Source organism: Numida meleagris, chromosome 13 (genome assembly GCF_002078875.1).
Source record: "Numida meleagris isolate 19003 breed g44 Domestic line chromosome 13, NumMel1.0, whole genome shotgun sequence".
Taxonomy (NCBI): domain Eukaryota; kingdom Metazoa; phylum Chordata; class Aves; order Galliformes; family Numididae; genus Numida; species Numida meleagris.
The window spans coordinates 15,080,419-15,101,659 of record NC_034421.1 but is presented as its reverse complement, the minus strand read 5'-3'; the positions used below and the strand labels follow the sequence as shown (position 1 = coordinate 15,101,659).

At 46.6% G+C, this 21,241-nt stretch overlaps 1 protein-coding gene across 2 annotated transcripts; it reads right to left on the bottom strand.

Annotated features, from left to right (window-relative positions):
* On the bottom strand, nucleotides 286-21,227 carry GPR139 (G protein-coupled receptor 139). Of its 2 annotated transcripts, none has more exons than XM_021412071.1 (2): nucleotides 21,039-21,227; nucleotides 286-4,730 (listed from the first exon to the last, which is right to left on the bottom strand). In XM_021412071.1, exons 1-2 carry the CDS (start codon nucleotides 21,157-21,159, stop codon nucleotides 3,796-3,798), a joined length of 1,056 nt encoding a protein of 351 aa, XP_021267746.1. In that variant the 5' UTR covers nucleotides 21,160-21,227; the 3' UTR covers nucleotides 286-3,795. The 2 variants fall into 2 exon arrangements, with proteins under 2 accessions (XP_021267746.1, XP_021267747.1); XM_021412072.1 differs by lacking the exon at nucleotides 21,039-21,227 and adding an exon at nucleotides 15,827-16,031.

Genomic DNA, 21,241 nt, shown 5'->3' with positions numbered 1-21,241 from the left:
TTCTTGGCATCACACTCACTTTGGTCAGATTTAAATGATCTCCACAGGTCAAACCTTCCACTGGTGTTAGGGACAGGGATTTGTTGACTTTAACAGCTAACCCTAACTCACAGCAAGTCAACACTTCAGCTTACAAGGAAAAATTGGGCCAGTAATGATGTACCTTGTGCTTCAGATTTTTTTTTTCCAGCAAGTGAATGAACACTCATAACGCAAGGCTTTGTTTTATTGAGTAACTGTTGCAAGGACCAGTCTTATTTGCAGTGTACCATGAGCATCTAGAAATCCAAAGTATATGATAAGAACCTATAACTCAAACATAATAGCCCCAAACACTGTAAGAAGTTACGCACCATCTCATAATTTATTATGATACAAACAAGCCCATCAAACACAATATGTCTACTTATGAAAATATCAATATTCACAATTTAAATAGGTGATAAGTCTCATAATTTTATATATCAGTAACTCATCTAAAAAGTATTTTGTTCCTAGCTGTGGTCTCAAAGGAAATATACCTACATGTAATTGTAAAACTGTCCATTCACAGTTTATTTTTCATAATTGTTGATACTTGAAGTATAAATTGAGTACAAAGGACCACCTCCAGAACAAAGATGATTTTGTCTCCAGGATGCTTTTCCCCTAAATAGCGACACTTTATGTGCTCAGTTAAGGTTTTAACTACTGGAAAATTAGGAGGTATGAACAACACAGCAAGACATTGGCTAGTTAGCAACAGTCATTGCAAGATGCTTCACAAAACCAAAAAATAAGGCAAGTATTATCAACAGCAGCTCTCATATGCATACTAAAAAAAGTCAAGGCTTTATTATCCAAACTGGACTCCAGCAAGGCTTCAAACATCTGTTAACAAGATACAGCTTGATCCAAAGCCCTCCTAAACTGATGGGGATTGGAGAAACCAACCACAAAATCCACATACAATCTTCCCTTTGACTTCAAGGGGCTTTGGAAGTAAGCTCTTAAAGCCCTAAATTATCAGAAATGAAATGACCACTGTACATGAAAATTGCACCATGTCATTTCTAAAGTGATATGGGAAAAGGTTAGGAGTTGTTTTTGAAATGAAGTTACAACCATTTAATGAGTTATTTTTAGCTGGAAATAAATATCAATGCAAAAAAAATTATTTTTAAATAAGGTAACTTATAAAAATACTTTGTCAGGACAGGAAAAAGTCAGATGACTAGTTTGCAGGAAAACCATTATGTTACAAAAACTGACTAATCACACCATGTGTATGGCAGCATATGCCATGCACCTAATTGAGTTTTTTTTAATAAATAAAAGCCCTAAACATTCACTATTTTCTGTAAGGTTACTATTATATTAAGCAGAATAGTGAATATCTCGTATAAATATTTTTTCAATAGATACATTCTCAAAAATGAATTACTTATCTATTTAGATATTGCACTTCAGACTCATTCACATGTAACTCAGACTAGCATTCCTCATAACAAATTTAGCATAAAAATAAGTTATAAATACAGTGTTTTCTCCAAAATGAGACATACAGTACCTTTTTCATAGGTAACTTTGGTTACTATCAACTGACACATAAAGAACGGAGAAAGTTCTGAGTAAGGTAGAAGGCATGACCACAAGACTATTTATGTAAAACACTAGTAAAGGGAGGAATAATTTTAACCTTGCTGTGATAAATACAGCAAGGCTGAGCATCCGTTTTATGCTTTATTATTGCAAGTAAGTGTGATATTTTGTTGAGATTACAGGGACAAACAGGCCGGAAGATGAGGGGGCTCTTCATTTCCCTTTGAATCTGCGGAGATTTAGGCTTGCAGCATTCCTTTGGCAAGCGACAGCTTTCGCTCTTCCAGCCGTGCCCCTCTCCTTGCCCCGCCAGCACGGTCCTTGGGGTGTCACAGCACCTGGGAGAGCAGCACTGAGCATCTCACCCAGCCCGATGGCTCTGCTGATGGGGAGGAGCGGGTGGCACCTGCTCACCAAGGCGCTGGGCCCATCCAACCTGAGTAGTCCCGACCTTTCCTGAGAAAGCCCTTCTGCACCTCAGCCAGCCATTGCACGTGGCCCCACTCTCCATGGTTTGTGCCTTCTGCTGCCATTTCCTCCCAAGGTGTGCTTGGGTTTGGGTAGGTTTTGGTCTTGCAGGATACCAATAGGAGTAGGTATGTAAATGCATGGCAGAAGGAAACCAGGCTGTTGTCCTCAGCAGGACTTCTGTAGACTTGGTATTTTTTAGGATGTGTTCGTACACCAAAGCTGAGCCATCCACAGGTTTTAGAGGGATGCTTTCCACCCTCAGATCCCACTGAAGCAGAACAGACTGGATCCTTTTTTTGGGGACCTCACTGTAGTAGTCCCAGATGCACCATGAGCTCCCCACTGGTAATGGAGATGGGCACAGACACAAACACACTGCTAGCACCGGGCTGTGTTTTGTTTGCAGTTACTGAGAGGCTGCTGTGTTCACTGACCAAATTGTGCTTGTGTTCACCATGCAAAGAAGTCTGCTCTCACATGTTAGTAAGGCTGTATTAAACGCCCAATATCTAAATAAAATAGCTGGGGTACATGATTCTGAGAGACCATATGCCAAGATCTGAAAACGAGACAAAGTAAAAGAAATGCACTTTAAGCCTTTCTGTAAATCTCTTCCCATTTTCTACACCCAGCATTGCTGTGAAGCTTTTTTTGAGTGTAAAGAAAGAGAAGTTAAGCTACTTTAAATAAGGTAAATATTTGAAACTAATCTATGTTTTTACTGCCGTAGGGTATTTAACGGATTTAATGGATTTCTTTCACAAATAGTCTTTTAACAATTAAATGGCAAATCTGCAATAGGATAGCATAATCTGTCAGGAGAAAATCTTAGGTTAAGATTTTTTATATATAATCCCTAAAGTCCTGAACGTGGGGGATAACTGAGAATCTTCACAGGTTAACAAGGAAACTGAGGGCTGTAATCACTCCAAACCTCGCAGGACCAGCTTCAGTGGGAGCTCTGCAGCAGGCAGGATTTGGCCTCGCACTTGAGAGTCTTCAAATACCGTAATTGAAAGAGTGGGGAAAATACTCTGCTTTTGTTCTTGGCTCTAGAAACCTCCCTCCATCAAGCTCCCCTGTCTTGGTTGCATCTTAAATAACTTAAAACATATGAAGGTTGGCAGCTTGCAGGATTGCTTTCCACGCCAAGGCTGTAACAGGTCAATTACCGGTCCTTGAGTCTTGCTCAAATGAGCCAAAAGGGGCTTGTCCTAGTTTGTGTCTTGTGGACTGCCTCCTGCCAAAAGGTCTTGATAGCAAATCTGTGTGGCAGTATTTCATGTCAGAGAGAACACATCTTTTTTGGCAAGTGCACATAACAGAAATGGCTCCTTCCACAGTACATAAAAGCATCCATTTGCTCTTTTGATGGTGAACTACATGGTCAAGTAAGACTTTGTTGTTTCTGAAAAGTAATTAATTATTGTGGCTTCCCCCCTCCAAACTCTTTGGACTGCACTGGTGTTTGGATGCAAAACATTTGAGTGCAACTGAACACTAAGAGTTGAACTCTGAAGTATATTCAAAATGCTGTATAGGAGATGGAGGCATTTGCCTTCTCACTTCTGCTCCTAAAATCAAGTGCTCCTATTCCCTCCTAACAGTCCCATCTGCCCTCGGCCTCCCAGGGAAATGAAATCAGATGACCACTCTTTAAAACAGCCACTTCAGCAGATTACATCCTGAAGATGTAACCACTTGTAAAGAACTTACACCCAGAAACTCCAATTATTGCCCTCTTCATGGTGATATTTTTATAGGCTTTCCATTCTTATCATACTGGTAAACAAGCATTTTGATGCAATGAGAGTTGGCTGGGGAAATCCAAGGACTGCTTGTTATTGAAAAGTTATGGTTTGTATAGAATTGCACAGGTTGCTTCTGACACTTAAAGAAGGCTTTCAGTGTGGCAGCTGCCATTGTGCGAAATCTTTTGCTAATAAAACAGTAGAGGAAGAAATTAATTGCAGTGTTCAGCAATGCTAGCATATTGGCAATGTCCGACACAATATGTACCACCCAGCTGTTGTTTATAGGCGATACGTAGAGGTGATACAGTATCATGATTATTCTTGGTGCCCAGAGTATGGCAAAAATAGAAGTTATAGTAAACAAAATGGCTGTTGTTTTCCCTGTGGAGTACCCTCGCAGTCGGAAATTGCTCTTTCGTCGCAGCTTATACACAATGATCGAATTAAGGATGAAGAAGATGGAGCAGGGCACTAAGTAAACAGTAAAGCAGTGGATCCAGATGAGGACGTGATGCATTGATGTGCTTATGTAGTCTTCAATCCAGATATTGGGCCACCAGTAGTAGGGAATGCTGGTCAAAAAGCAGGTGATGTAAACACTTACAATGACTTTTCGAGTACGAGCAGGGTAGGAGACTGTATGATACTTAAGTGGATGGCACACAGCTATGTACCTATCTATTGTTAGTGGAACCGTAATCCAAATGGAAGTGTGGATGGAAGAAAATTCCAAGACCTCAATTATTTTGTCCAGTACCTGAGGCATCTGTTTATTTAAGATGAAATCTTCCATGAGAAAGTCAACAAAGACAATGAAGAAGAGAACGAGGATGTCAGCAGCCGCTAGAGCTAGAAGATAGTTGTAGGAGGACTTCTGCCTGCGAGCCACGAGCTGGGAGAGGATGATGACTGTCAGGATGTTTGCTGTGGAGACAAAAACACAGAGTTAGGCCTTTAAAATGTGATATCAGCTTTTCTGAGCGCTGATTTGGAGCAGTAGCTCTGTTCAAGCACTTGGCAACATGACCTTTATTAAAATCTGAGAAGCTGAAAGGGAAATGCTGCAGTTGCGTCCCTCAGAGCAGCCGTGGCACTGAGAGGAGTATGAGGCCCTGCTCCCAGCTGCATGTTACGCTGTCACTTGGTGTCCCTGCACTCCAGGAAAAGGGACAGGAAGTTGAACCCTTCTGTCCCTGTGTGGGGTTAGGTGATGCCCAGCAGCCCTTTGCCACCTCCTTGGAGAAGATGTGGAGGCAGAGCCGTGGCTCTGGTGCTGCTCTCTGGGTGCCCCACAGGCCCTGCAGGAGCACCCCAAGCAGGGTGCTGGGACAGCCGGCCACACACAGCAGGGAGGAGGGCACAACGAGGCAGTTCTACTGTGGAGATGGCTGTAGCACGACAGCAGCTCTCCTCCTCTTGCCCTGCCCAGGCTGGCCCTGCAGCAACGCTGCTTACACACAGGATCCCAATTGAGCGGAGGACTCCCAGGACAGCACATGCCTCAGCTCTTCCCAAAAGCTGGAGGCACTCTGCGAGGCCTTGAGATGTTCCCAGCTATGCCCAGCATGTCTGACCCGCTCTCCTACAGATGAGCTCTGGGGAAAAGTCTCTCTACCAACCACTGAAATAAAGACCTGCTTGCTTAGCTGAAAGCTGCTCTTCAGAAGTCCTTCCCCAGCTTACAAGGTCTTTTTCCTCTGGAGTGACATAGCCGAGTCTTTAAGGAAATCCTGCTGCTCAAGTCAGACATGATGGATGTTCTGGCTCAGCACAAATGTAAACATCCCTGAGCATCCTGAGAATCTTTCTGCTTGCAACTCTCTGGCTGCAACACAGACCCATCACCTAAATCGTGCCTGGAAGTACTGTGTGACACTTAAATAATATTGCGGTGAAGTGCTAGAATATCTCGTCTTTGCTGTTTTCACTGGCTGGTTTGCTTCATTCTTCCAAAGCTGTGATTCAGCTTAAAGATACTTCGCTAGCAGGTTGAAAAGACTGTAAAATAGGTACCTATATGTAAATGCTCTACAGAGGGCTTGGTCCTTCAGACCCTGGCTCCGCAGAGCTCCCCGCATTGGGAAGGTGCAGGCCTTGCAGTCCTTGAGAGCTTTGCTGGAGCTCTAAGGTGTAGCCAAACTTTCACTGCTTGCTCATGTTTGCTAGAAATTACTGTATAGTCTTGAATCAGATAAAAAAAAAAGCTGTAATTCCTCCTAGAAGCAAGGCTGGAATGAGACAGACACGACTGCTCCCATCAGAAGTTTAAATCACTAGCCTAGAATACCTGAAGCAGTGCTTAAAAATCAGAGCGCTGCTGGCATACTGTATAACAAACTGCCAAATGTTTGTATTTGACATTTTCATAAGTGCTCCATAAATCACATCTTCCGTGCATTCACTGCTTCAAACATTTCTGCCAGTTTTGATGGATTTCCCAAAACAAATCAACAATAACAGTAAAGATTCCTTCACATTAGAGAAAAAGGAAGTTAAATGCACTAAGGTAATGATCTAAGATGTCTTACAACTGGAAACACACTTTTAAAAACTGTTTTACTCAATATTAGGCAAAAATTCCTCTTTCATAAATGTCTACAAAACTTGCTTTCTGGGAGCTGATTTCTGCTGTCAGGGAAATGAACTGCAGCAGAGTGAATGATCTTGAGTAATAGCCCTTGTAAGTGTCAACTATTTTTGTATTACCTGAATTGATTAATTTTGTATCTTGGAACAAAACTAAAGTGAACATGACAGCCAATGGAATCATTCTCTAGGTTAAATATATATACTTACATAATCTCCCCAACAATATTATCTGCAATCACCTTCGGAGGAATTTGTCTGATTCTGCTCTCTTTTACCAAGAATGCAACCTCACTGATTTCAGCTCAGTCTGGACGTGGGAGTGATACACTCAGAACCATGGTACCATTTTTCACTTCCTTGCTTTAAAAATGCCTCTGTTGTGCCTGCTGATCATCGAATCACAGAACAACTTAGGTTGGAGGGGACCTTAAAGATCATCTGCTTCCAACCCCCTTTGCCATAGGCACAGATGCCAACCACTGGATCAGGCTGCCCAGGGCCCCATCCAACCTGGCCTTGAATGCCTCCAGAGATGGGGAATCCACAACCTCTCTGAGCAGCCTGTGCCAGTGCGTCACCACCCTCTGAATAAAAAATTTCTTCCTAGCATCTAATCTAAATCTACCCTCCTTTAGTTTAAAGCCATTCCCCCTTGTCCTATCAGTATCAAACTGCGTAAAAAAGTTGGTCCCATTCCTGCTTGTAAGTTCCCTTCAGGTACTGGAAGGCCACAATTATGTCTCCCCAGAGCCTTCTCTTCTCCAAACTAAACAAGCCCAACTCCCTCAATCTTTCTTCACAGGACAGGTGTTTCTCCCAGTCTGCACACGTATCTGGGACTGCCTCGACCCAAAGTACAACACCCCACACTTGGCCTTGTTGATTCTCATGGGCCCACTTCTCAAACCTGTCCAGATCCCTCTGGATGGTGTCCCTCACTTCTGCTGTGTCAACAGCACTGCTCAGCTTGGTGTCATCAGCTAACTGCTGAGTATGCACTGAGTCCCGCTGTCTGCACCATTGATAAAGATGTTGAAGAGCACCAGTACCAAGATGGAGCCCTGGGGGGCACTGCTTGTGACCGGCCTCCACCCTGACATAGTGCTACATACAACAACCCGCTGGCTGTGACCATCCAACCAATTCCTTATCCACCAAATAGTCCAGCCTTCAATTTAGAGACAAGGATGTGGTGCAGGACCATGCTGAAGGCCTTGCACAAGTCCAGGCAGACAACATCAGTTGCCCTTCCTTTGTCCACAGATGCTGTCACTCCATCACAGAAGGCCACCAGATGGTCAGGCACGATCTGCCCTTGGTGAAGCCACGCTGGCTGTCTCAGATCTCCTCTACACCTCACATGTGCCTTAACATCTCTTCCAGGAGGATCTGTTCCATGATTCCAGACACAGATGTAAGGCTAATGGGCCTGCAGATCCCTGGATTTTCACTTCTTCCTTTCTTGAATACGGGAGTGATGTTTCCCTTTTTCCAATCACCGAGGACTTTGCCTGACAGCCACGATTTTGATAATGGAGAGCAGCTTGGCAACCACAAAAGCCAGTTACTTTAGAACTCTGGGATATGTGTCATCTGGCCCCATAGACTTGTACACATTCAGCCTCATGAGGTGGTCTTGGACTTGCTCCGCTCTTACACCGGGAGGGAATTTGTTCCCCTAAGCCCCGCTTAGATGTTCAGGGACATGGAGAGTAGGAAGCCTGACTGGCAGTGAAGACTGAGGCAACAAACTTACTAAGTACCACTCTGTGTCTGAGGAGGCCAGTTCTCCCTTTTCATTTATCAGAGGAGGTACGCTCTCCTTTGCCTGTCTCTTCTGCACAGTGTATCTAAATAAACCCTTCTTCTTGTTTTTCACATCCCTTGCCAAGCTCAATTCCACCCACACCTTGGCTTTCTTGACTCCATCCCTGCACAACTGGACAGCATCCCTATATTCTTCCCAGGCCACCCATTCCCACTTCCACTGCTTATATTTTTCCTTTTCTTCCCCTCAGCCTGACCAGCAGGTCCTTACTCAGTCACGCCAGTTTCCCACCTCGTCTGCCTGATTTCTTATTCTGGGGGAAGGAGAGCTCCTGCACTCTCAGAAAGGCATCATTAAAGTGCTGCCACCTCCGTTCTGTTCCTTTGTCCCTAAGGACAGTTTCCCAGGAGATCTCATCCAACAATTCTTTAAACAGCCTGAAGTCCTCCCTCCTGAAGTTCAGGGTCCTGACTCCCCTCATTGCCAGGCCTGCGTTCCTCGAGATCACAAACTCGACCAGGGAATGGCTGCTGCAGCCCAGGCTGCCTCGGATCTTAACTTCTTTTACAATCTCTTCCACGTTCCAATACCAGAACCAGAAAGTTGATGTCAGTGAACTCCAGGAGTCTTCTGGACTGCTTGCAGCTCTCTGTGTTGTTTTCCCCGTTCCCCCTTCAAACCTACCTTAAAGCTCTGTCAGTGAGCCCAGTTCCTGGGACAGAATTCTTTTCCCCCTGTGACCTAGGTGGACCCCATCAGCAGCCCTCAGGGCAGGCACTGAGTAAACCATGCCACAGTCAAAAAAAAAAACCAAAATTCCCATGGTGGAATTCCTCAGCCTCTCAGCCATGTATTTATGCGGTGGGTTTTCCTGGTCCTCTCAGTACCAATCCCTGCCACTGAAGGGACAGAGGAAAACACCACGTGTGCTCCCGCTCCATCCACTAACTGCCCCAGACCCCTGAAGACCCTTTTGATAGGCCTCAGGTTTCTCTCAGTGTCTTCACTCCTGCCAGCCTGCAGCGATGAGCCCTAGAGGATAAAACAAGTGATGTACTGTCAAGGAAATCCTCAAGTTGGCGCATTTACCTTGACTGTGCCAGTCACTGTCGGTTTTGGCAAGCCAGGCTGAATAGCGTGGCTTCATAGGTATTAGATATGACTCAGGGTGCTCACCTCCTCTTTAATCCTTGGATTTGTTTCACTGCAGCAGCAGCAGCTGGAGCTAGCATGCAGCAAGGAGAACATCTGGGGACTTTGCCCCCTGCAGACAAATACGGCCACATGGGCAGAGAGCTCCTGCAGGGATTCTGAAGCTGTGCCCAGTCCAGGCATGGCAGCATCACTCCCCATCCCATTTGGCCTTTCTGGGAGTCCTGCTGTTTAGTCCTACCTCCTCCTTTTTTCCTACAGGAACAGATTTATGAACAGCCCTTTCCTCCGTCCCTTCTCCCCCGACCTTTCGCAGGGTTCCCAGCAATGGAAGTAACAGAGTGTACTGAAATGCAAGTTCAACACCAGCAAGCTTTGCATGGTGAGCCGGATTAGAAAATTGATCTGACAAAGTACATGCAAGCTTTGTCCAATTTTTCTGCAAGGTTTATGGTATCTTGTATTGGAAATGCTTTCCCTGAGATCACATTAGTGCTTTTCTGGCTGGATGATATGAAATATAATAACATCATTGACTTTGTGAAAACAGATATACAGCGGGGTGCAGCAGAAAGCTGCCTGTACCACGGCGTCTTAGGTTTGGGAGTATTTGTCCTGCTGTAGACTGTACAGGGAAAGCAAAGAGAAGCTATGGAAAACTCTCAGTCAGTCCTTCACCTGTTTCCTCAGTAGTATTAAGATGGTCCTTGGTGCATCCTGAAACACTGTTTAATGCTCAGTAAAACGAGAAAGGAGTGGGAATGCTGTTCCATGTGAACTGTGTCCTTGTGCCTAGTGACTCCTGGATGCCTGCTCGGTGCCCTTGCAAGTTCTCCTGTGGGCAAAGATGATCCACTGGGGGGCGAAGGGGATGGATAAGCATTTAAGACAGAGAACACATTTTAACTGTGTTTACCCTACTTCTTGTCCTAATATTGTAGTCGGGGCAAGGACAATGGGATAACGATGAAAATATAAAAATCTCTCTTTATTATAACACAGATACTGCTACAGCTGCTGGGTCAGTGCCCCTAAACTGTCCTGGACAGTAGTGTCCATTTCTTGCAGTATTTTTTTCAAGCCACTAAGTAGTTTAGGTCATCTGGATTTCAAAAAGATTGATCACAGTGTTGGGAGTTGATTAAGAGATGACAGATGGGAATTTATGCCAGCGTTGCTTCTTGCGGTGCAGTATTCTGAATTTAAAAATATCTAGTTGAGAATCGAGGCTTGATTAGGGACTGGCTGGCTGAAGCCTCAAGAGATGCCACTAGCAGATGATGAGAAGCAACTGTCAAAAATGGTGGAATCTCAGTGCTTCCCTTCAATCACGAGGATCTATCGCCTTTGAAATATAGCATGTGAAGGTCTCTGACACCCAAACACCATCAATCTGCACTGCGAAACCTTGGTTCTCATCTGGGTTTGCATTTGCTGCCCATGCCAACAGCACGCTGCCTTGCAGAGTCCCCTGCAGAGCCTGGGCAGTCTTCTGTGCCTCCACAAACCCCTGCCTGTGACCTAAAAGCACAACTTTTTCCGCAGCTTCTTGTGTTGTAGATTATAGTCATAGCTCAAGTAGCATCTAACCATAGCTTTTGTGGGGAATTCACACAATTCCTTCCATCGCCTAATATTGCCACATGTGAGCTTAAGCAGGAGCAATTTTACCCGTCGAAAGAAGAAATAGGAATGTTCTTTGGCTTTGTTTTTTTTTTTATCGAGAGCATTTTGCATGCACGCAGCAGGCTGTGCAGAGAAACAGCCCTCACAAGTGGAAGTGCTGCTGTGCTGTGAATAAGGCCTGCTGCGTGGTTCAGCGGTTCACTGTCATAAACCACCTAAATGAAGTAGCCATGAGGGTCGGTTACTGAACGTGATAAACATTAGGTCACTGGATATAATGGACACCTTTTACCAAATGCAGTTGTTGCTAGGATCCCTACGAATCACTGTGCAATGTAAGAAACCACCGGCCATGCATTAGCCACCTGACTGGCACACACAGAGACTATTCATGAACACAAAATTCTAAGTTGCTTTGGAAAATATGTGAGCCACACCTCCTTCACAGATTTAGAAATGGTGAGACTTCAGATACAACACATTACAAATATATGCTGAAAAAAGTGATTGTTTCAGCTTGGTAGAAAGAGATGATTTCCTCTGGGCCAGGAGGCAATATTAAAATGTAAACATGCACAGTGCTCGGCAGGCTGACCTGAGCACGGTTACTAACACAGCCATGTGCCAGCAGTTACCAGAGCTGAGAGGCAGACAGCATTCAGCCTTTACTTCATGTAGCACCTCTCAGGGGACACTGATGACAATGGGAAGAAATTATTTTAAAAGACAAATGCTATGGCAATGTAAACATCTGTTTACTGGGGCTGTTGGCTGTAGCCAGTTAGATGTCTTAAAATGAAACCTGCGTCTCACTGGTCATTAGAGGAGATAGGGCAGTTTGGTGTTTTTCTCTTGTAGCCAGCATGGGTTGAACTAGTTCAACCTCACCACTTCAGCAGATGGGAACAATCTTTTGAGAAAAGCTGTTGGGAAATTTGTGTTCAGAAACCCCATGTGCACAGACAGGATGCAGGGCCAAAGTGAGAGCACTGGTGGAGTTACCAAGTGTGTGCTCAGCTGCCCAGCACAGCCCAAGCTCCCCTGCACAGCAGAGGACAGAGCAGCAGCCAGGGACGATGCAGCATTGCCTTGTCCTTAGAAGTCATAGGTGAATTAATGCACTGGTGTCACCAGCCCGGCTCTGACAGTGAAATCTGGCTTCCGGGGCCATTTTTCTCCCTGACAGCATTTATTAGCTGAGGCACCTCTGGGGAAGAACACTGAATGGTGCACTCTTCTCAAGGGCTGGCGCTGGCCATAATTGGGTCATTGAGGCCAGAGAAAGGTTTTAACCAAGCCAAGAGCACTTCCTCTGCTGTTCAAGGGCACAGACACAGTAATGGTGCAGAGACGCCGATGGCGAGCGTTCATTCTGAGCCTTGCCAACCACTCAGGCTTGTTAAGTGCAGTAACTTGTTTGGCAGACAGGAGTAATTACATTGCGTTGCTTTTGGTTTTCCTAAAGAGTTGGAGAAGGCTTTTGCTCATAGTATTCATAACATAGAACAGTGTTTTCAATATGAAAACTGCCAGAAGGAAGAGTAGAATAAGCTTCTATGGAGGCCCAGCAGACACGTTGTCATGTGAGAGATCTGGCTGTCCCCTTGCTTGTCCTCACCCTCTTCATCTATCTGAGGGGTCTGCCCCTAATCCACTGCCTTGGGGCCAGAACATGACTTCCACACCTTGTTCTTTCTCTCCAGCCTCCACACCAGCACCACGAGCCATTCCCAAGCAGGGACAATCTCTCAATGACAATTCCAGGGACTACCCCTTCCCCTTTCCCCGTGTCTGCTGCTGACTCCAGTGACACAGTGGAATGGTTCCAGAAAAGGCACTGAAGATGGGTCTGATAATGTGGTTCTGTTTTCAGAGCCGTAAGGCTAAGTCTAGAACACCTCACTGACACACCACAAAGCGTATTTGTATATTTTCTTTCAGAGAACAAGCTTTTCACACATTCCAAAATCACAGACAGAATTGCAAATACAAGGACTGCTCTGAAAGTAATACCTCCTATTTCGTTATGCTGGCTCACAACATCAGAGGCAGATGTTAGTGGGATAGCAGTAGAGGTAGGTTGAACCCTCCCACCAATACTCCATTACATTTTGCTGCCATATGACAGATGGCACCAGAGGAGCACACTGACAGAATGGCATCTGATGTGAAAGTGAGGATGAAGCAAGGGGGTATCACTGAATTCCTCCATGCACAAAAAATGACACCTACTGACATTCAACAACACTTGCTGAAAGTTTATGGAGACCAAACTGTGGGTGCTGGCACAGTGAGGGGTGGGTGGTGACAGTGACAATGGATCACCTCTGCTGGTACAGACTTGTATGAACACCACATCAATCTCTTGTATGTTGCTGGAGAAAATGCACAGCTAATGGTGGTGATTGTGTTGAAAAAATAGTGTTTTGTAGCTGAGAATTTGCTCCATCGAACGGTGTTACTGTGCTCTTTGTACCTGTTGTGGTTTCCATGGGAATAAATAGGAGGCGTTACTTTTAGAGTGACCTCTGTATTTTCCTCACCCATCTGTGGGCTGACACATCTGTTCAAGGAGCTTTCACTACCTCTGTGGTAGCAGAGAAAAGAGGTATCACTGTATTACGATGAGGTGGGAGTGGGGAAGCAAGTTTTGAGCACTGTTCAATAGTAGTTCCAAGAAAATTTTACAGAACACATGGACAATCCAAAGACCATTTTTGTCTTCCAGTTCATTGGATTTCAAAGGGCAAATCTATTGTCTTTTAGCTGTCAATAAGTTTGACCCAAATACCTGGGGAAAAAATCTGTCTCCGCTGAAATCAAGGGAGTTGTACCATTTATTTCCCAGTGACGTATGTGATAATAAGCCTCACAGGTGCTAAGCTGCTCTACGTTTTTAAGGATTTTGAATCAATACTGAGATGGGATAGGCAAGGATATGCCCTTTCCTGCATTGGGTCTGCAGTGCATAAAGCCTCTAACGACCTCAATGTTCCCTATATGGATCCTCTCTTAGGGGCAAGAAAGGTCAAAGATAAAAATGTCTAAAACTTGCATCTCAACATCTAGCTACTAGATGCATCATGCTACTAGAGCAGAAAAGCTTTTTAATGGAAATTGGTGCTGGGAGGAGAAAAAACAATCTGCAAAATAACGCAGAAATCATAAAAGGGATTTGGTTATTCGTGTGACGTAGCCGGACAGACTGAGATTTTCTAGGCAATCTGAGTGTCTCATTTGGCAGGTGTCAGTGGCTCCCGAATGTGGGCTGTCAGCAGAATGTTAAAAGTCTCAAGCTGAGTAACTTGAGCTTGAGGATGACAAAACCATTGTATCCTTTCAATATTGAACATCAGAGCACCGAGGTGGGTTGCAAAAGTATTCGATGGGATAGCTAGGATGGAGGAAGGACATGATTTCATGAGGGCAATATCATGAATTCTTTACTGAACATGAATAATTAAAAGCATTTTACCTTTGATTGTGGTTTGGCTAAAAACAAAGTCTTCCTGAAGCATTAGCTAACACAACAGGAGTTCATATCTGCAAACCCCACGGCTGAGCTTTCTCAGAGGCAATGCCAACTTCAGGCAATAAGCAGGGATTTGCAGGCTATGTAAAGCCATCACAGGCTTTATTTCCCCCACACAGCATATACTGCATTCACACTAGATATATGGCTCCTTGGTGCGCCAGTCTGGACAGTGAACAAAACATCTGGAACAAACGTTTGTGAAACATCCTAGTTGGAAGGAAATGGTTGATAGGCAATTTGCCTTGAAACCAAGAGCAACCGCTCATGCACCTGATAACTGAGAAAATAGAAAGTTAAATGACAGTACATCCAGGGACTCTCTGTTTCAGGTGATACAAAAGAACAATTTCAGTGAAAAAATCTGTTGAGCATGTTGATAGGCAGGTTTATCTCCTCCTTCACGGGTAAAGTGAGGAAACTCCTTTTGCTATTCTTCCACTGTTGATCCCAGTCCTACTTAGCTGCCTCTGCTTCATTGCCTCTGCACAACCATACCGGTCTCCTGGGAAACAACCCAGTACAATCTTCTTTTATCTGGTCACCCCAAAACGGCACAGACAGTACTCCTGACTTTGAGGTTTAAGATCTTGACATATGCATGCATCTCCACCGTGAAGAATGAAAACGGAATTGTGTGCCAGTTCTCCTGTGCTCAAGAGGTTAACTTTGGTTTTGTTTCCTTTCTTTGTGTCTCGGAGTTAATGGGAAAAGAGATTAAAGGCTGGAAAAGACCACCTGAAACCGAAAGCCTTTGTGCCCAAGGAGTGTTTTGTACCTGGAGTGTGAATACAGAGAGCATCAGGTCAGAAAATCTCTTTTGTTTGTCTGCCTACAATAAATTGTTTTGACGTATGCGGTTGAAGGCCTTCTCCTGCTGGTTTGTGTCTGCTGATTCACCCCCATTTTACTGAGGGGAGCAGAAAGAGGAGGAGGAGGAGAGTACTAAGTAATGGGGTGGATGAAGAACAGCAGGATAGCAGACTGCCTAGTGCTTTCGAATGGCTTGACTTCTTAACAGCTGGGGGCTCTGCATTACCCACCTGCAGGGAAAACTGGCTGTGCTCTCTCTTTTGTATCATCATTGCGAGGAAAAATCTCCTTAGGAGATCTTCCTTCCCAAACCATTTTAGCACAACCATGCAAGGTTGTGCACTTCATAGTCTACTGAGCCTCTCCAGTATTGTACCTCGTTATCGTTTCAGCCCTGATAGTGTTGTTCCCTAGTGATATGCATAACAAACCAAAGTTAACAATTGGATCGAGTCCTCTTCTGCATAAGCATGGGCTCTGCCATACGCTTCCTTTCAGGCTGCAAGGCTTTAAGTGGACACAGTCTCCAGACATACTGACCAAACGAAACAGCTTCCATCTGTACGCCTTGCTGGCACTGTTTCTGTGCAGGAACACTGTAATGAATCTATTCTTCTTCTTAAAGCTTCTTTCCTTAAAGATAAAGCATTCATTTTACAATAGGAAGTGACAGATTTTAAGTATATTAACAGGACTTTTGTTCCCCTCTGTCCACTAATGCTCCTGTTACCATGCTTTGGCAGCTAAGTTCTGCCAATTTATTTTTTCTCCTTTAAGCAGGATGCAATGTACTGGCTTTGGGTCCAATTCGGATTTGAAGTCAAAGACAGTACCATCTTTGAATAAAGCAGCCTTGGGAGGGTTCAGTTCTTATTTACTGTGTAAAGTCTGTCTAATGAGTGACAGCTGAGGAATGCTGGGTTTTCAAGGTCATAACTCTGCATATAATGATTCTCCCACTCATATTTTCAGATCTTCCCTTGGTGCTTCTATAGTTCAGGTGCACTGTTACAAGAAGAGCTATTTATTTGGGTGTTGGAAATGCTCTCTTTAATCAGAAACCTGGACCGCGCTTGCAGACTACACTAGGCAGTAGATGGCAGGAATCCAAAAGGGGTCAGATACTCCAGTAAGTGTGCAGTATGTACACCTTCCTGCTGCCTGCTTTGGTCTTCACTGGCTATTGCCTGCCACGTGAGTCACCTACAGATATTGCCACCTGCCTCTCCTCCTACTCCTTGTACTAACTGGGTCATGTCTGTAAATACAGAGAGCAAACTGCTTCAGCTCTTGTTCCCCCAACACCACCATGCAGCAGAGGGAGCTGGGCTGGGCTGCCAAAAATGCTCAGCTTCATTCTGTTTGTTCCCCAGACACCACTACCCATCTCTACGTCTTCTTCCTTTCTGTGCATGGTCACATCACTTCCTATTTTTCACCCTTAGCCTCATCATCTGGTAAAGGACCATTCAGGTGCCCTCTATGCATTCTCTTCCCTCTTCCACTCTACCAGTGACAACATCATCAAGGCAATGCTCAGCTGCTTCTCTCACCACCACCTCCTCCTGTCTCTGCTGCTTTCTCTGCACGAATTGTCTGTTCTCTCTTGAATTGCTCTCTCTGTTTGCTTCTGCCTCCCTCCTCAAACACTCCCAGCAGCCAGCCAGCTTGTAACAACCTGGGCAAGTGCCACGTACCAGCTATGCCTAAGCCTGCAGTCTATAAAAAACTTAGTATAGGATGCAAATCTTTCACCACGCTCAGACAGGGCACGGTTCTTACATGAGGGATGCTCAGCCCACAGCCCACCAGCAGCACCTGCCATGCCAGGACAATTACCCTAGCTTGCACACCTCTTTATTCCAAGATGCACATGGGGAGAAGGCTCCAGACGGACCAGTTCTCACACATTTCTCTTTTCTTTTGACTATACTGCAGCTTGCACAGGTGCGGTGCAAATGTTGCACACCAGTGTGTCACTCTGACCACCTTGGAAGCATCTGGCTTGCTGCATGAGGGCAGCTAGTCTGTCATCTGTTAGGTAAAGGTCCCTAAGATGCCACCCTTCCTTGACAGTTTCAAAAGGTTAGGTACCCCTGATGAGTCTACGCACTCCCTCTAGGCTAGGACTACAGCTTCTCTCCCGCTGCATGGAGCCTCCTGAGTGTGCTCTGCGTGGGGCTGAGGTTTAAATGACCCAGGCTGACCCTATCTCTGGGACACCCTGTTCACCAGCAGGTCTGACACAAAAGCTACCTGTCAGAGGAACCCATTTGCCAAGTGTGCGCAGGCTGCTTTCCCAGCATTGCAAAGTCCTGAATCTGCATTTAAATCAGTTTTAAGCAGAAGGCTAAAGCAGGAGTAAAAGAAACATCTGGGGCCCAGGCTCTCCAAGCAGACAGTTTGGAGCGGCATTCTCCCAGAGCACCTGTGCAAGCCTTATCTCCCAAGGACTGTAAGGGTGCTGGTGTGAGCCTGTATTTTATGTTGCTGTTGGGAGGAGGAAACCCCAGGAAACACGATCAGGCCTGGCCTGACCTCAGAAATGCTGCCGCTCCATCCTTTCAGCAATATACTATACTCCCAAAGGGGAAGGCAATTCTGCTGCTGCCGCGCCTCCTCATGAAGCAGACAGCACTGCTGGTCCTGGGCTGCCCTTCCCAGACGCCTCTGGTGGCACTGTCACTGCAAGAGCTCTTCGGTGCAGCTGCTTCGTGCAGCTCTCACTGGCGGAGATGGACTGAGAGCGGATATGGACTGAGAGCAGATACTTGTTGCTTCCTCACCTTTCCAGACTCCTTGATTGAATCGGAGCAATTTGTCCCCTCCCCTGCATTCAACAACTCTTCTCTGACACTTTCCCTCCCTGAACCAAGAAACGCCTCGGTTAAGCCTTCCTGCAGCCCTTCTTCCCTCCCAGGTATCAGGAGGTGCTTCAGAGGTCCTCCTGCACTGCCAGAAGAGGTGACCGCAGGGATGGCAGAGCTGGGGCTACATACAGCTCTGCGAGTTGTAACACCTGCCCCTCTCACTGCGTCAATAAGACCCCACCGCCAGCACTGCTGCCACTCTGCTCCTCGAGGGCAAAGGGACTTCACCTTCCTCTCTTTCGTCTCTACCTTTTTCAGACTTTCTGGAGCCTGGCTGAGCAGAGAGGGAGGAGAGCCACTGCTGAGAAAAGGATCTGCCCAGATGTCTGGGTTACACAAGCGAGGGAAATGATGCTTTCTCTGCATACACAATCAGGCCCGGTACTACCTGGCCTCAAAGTGCACTGTTGAGTTTGTGAAATCTCCTCTCATCAGTCTTCTCCAAGACTGAAGGCAAGGAATTAACCATTTCCATTTCAGAAAATGTGCTGCACTTGAGGACAGACCCTAAATGACGTCTCTCTCAAATTCATGGCATCAAGCAAAGCTAATTGCTCAGACCCCACCAACTTCAGGGTTCTTTGTCTAACAGGTAAGTAAGTGTGTTACCTCTACAGCTCCCTAATGATAAAAAATTGAAGAGTGGCTTCAAATTAAAAGATGAAGAGCTCTTTTATCAGTGTTCTCACCACATGCCACATCCTCAAGAAAACTCAGCTATATGAGTCCTCCCCTAACTGCACCCAGCTAGTTTCCCTCTCTGTGCAGCCTCAGGATGAGCATTCTGAGTTTCTCACGCGTGCGCCTACTGTGCATTTTCTCAGCATCCTGTACATCTAACCAGGTTTTCAGGTTTCATTGCCATCATCATCCTCAGATATGCACTGAACAAGCTGACATACTGACAACCTGGTGTAAAGCCACTGAACTCAGCAGTGCTACACCACCAAATGCTTTGGATAATCCTGTTAAAGGCTATTGCTAGTGCCACTGCTGTAATCAAACGGGTGAGAGGTGCCCGTGGCCAGGCTGAGTGGGGCCCTGGACCGCATGATCTGGTGGGGAGCAGTCAGCACACAGCAGGGAGGGAGTGGGGGGGCAACCCAAGTCATTCTGTGCTTCTATTAAGTGGATGTCTAAGCTCTTCTGAAATACATGCCACCACTGGTACTTTGGATCATTGATCAGTTTTAACCAGTTCTTACAAGGACAGCATTAGGTCTGTAATTACAACACAGTATCCTCAGGGAGCTGGTGCAAGTAATGTGCAAAACACTCATCAAGTGATTTTTCTTGTCTGTGCATGTAAGATTTCGCCCCATTTAAGAGAAATACAAAGGCAAGCTTAGCCACAGACATTTTCATGACACCTTCTTCATACAATCATAAAGGTTGGAAAAGACCTCTAAGACCATCCAGTCCAGCCATCCACCTACAACCAATATTGCCCACTACACCATGTCCCTAAGTACCACATCTACACGTTTCTTGGATCCCTCCAGGGGCAGTGACTCCACCACCTCTCTAAGAAGCCTTTTCCCATGCATCACTGCTCTTCCTGAAAACAAGTATTTCCTAATATCAACCTGATATCACTGGATAATCTTGAGAGAGTCTTGGTCAGTTCCTACAGGAGGAATAGTGAGATTGAAGCATTTCTGAGAAAATCCTAACAGCTTCCAAGGGACGAATGAGGAGAGAACGACCTCCTCGTCTCTCCAGGTCTGGGCTAGGCTCACCAGTGCTGTGCAGCATAGACACCTGCCGATGTCCCGTGTGTTCTGGGGGTAAATACAGGACTTCACTTTCCAGTTCTCTGAACTATTAGCCAGTCTGCAAAATTTAATTATAAGCCAGGAAATAAAAACAGATCAACACACAAAGAGCATCAATTCATACGCAGAGTGGTAATTGCATATGTGCTGCTCAGAGACAGGCTTCTCTTCATGTCTGATTAAAAATTTTTCTGTAAATTAATTGCTTGAAGAATGTTATTTTCTAAGCCAGAGGAATTAAGGTGAACAAAACACCCAGAAGTTGATGGACGCTTCCAAACTCTGTTGTACTGTGCCCTTCGCATCCTGCTTCGCCATGGTACCTCTGACCGCTGCAGCCCTCCCCCGACTCATTCTGTCCTTGGGATCACCGCTGCTCTCCGAGGGCCGGAGATGCCGCAGCCCGAGCAGCCCCCGCGGCCCCCCCGTCCTGCAGCCCCTACAGGAGTGCACTGCTCGGAGCTCGGCTCGGCCGGGACGGGAATGCCGATGCGATGCTCGCTGGCACCTGCAGCAGCGTTCGCCCCAAGCCTGAAACTTCCCTTCCCCCTCACCTCGTCCTCTTTTTCTCGCAGTCTGCCTTCCCCAGCACCTCTGCACTGTCTTTGTCCCCTTATTAAGTGACAAACTCCATCGAGGACCGCACAGCGAGGGTTCTTGCAGAGCCCTGCGCCCAGAGACCGCCGGGCGGATCCTTCCACGACCCCCGCAGGGCACAGATCCCAAGCCGGATCTCCTCGGTCCCCTCCGCTCCGCGGCCCCTTTCGGAGCGCTCCGTCCCTCTGAGTTCGGCCAGCTGTCCGCAAGGGCGGCCCCGGGGTCGCGCTCCCATCGCTGCCGGCAGGGCAGGCAGCGGGCGGGGGCGGCGTCCTCACGTTTTCGGGACCGCTTCACTTCCAACGGCCGAACGGATGACGGCAAAAACTTGGTGACGGGCTGTGTGCCCGCGGCCGGGCGGGACGGCGCTGCGAGGGCAGCGCTGTGAGGGCAGCGCGGCCATCCGCCCGCGGCGCCCGGGAGCGGAGCAGCAGCCCGGCGGGAGCCGCTTCCCCGCAGCCCGTCCCCGGGGCTCGGCGCCGGAGGTGCCGGCGGCGGCGCGGCACTCACCTGGCAGCCCGAGGCACAGCAGCAGGCTGTAATAGACGACGGGCGCGTACCCCAAGCCACAGCCATAGCGGTGGTGCGACAGCAGGGAGCCGTTGTGGAGGTGGAGGTGGTTGTGCTCCATGGACCTTGCTCTCCCCGTAGCCGCGCCGCCGGCGCTCGTTCCACCGCCCCGGCCGCGCCGCCCGCCCGCCCCTCGCACGCTC

Coding starts and splice junctions, on each gene's coding strand:
- GPR139 (XM_021412071.1), bottom strand. CDS start 21,159: ATGGAGCACAACCACCTCCACCTCCACAACGGCTCCCTGCTGTCGCAC. Junction 4,731..21,038: donor GCTGTGCCTCGGGCTGCCAG/GTGAGTGCCGCG, acceptor TTGTCTCCACAG/CAAACATCCTGACAGTCATC.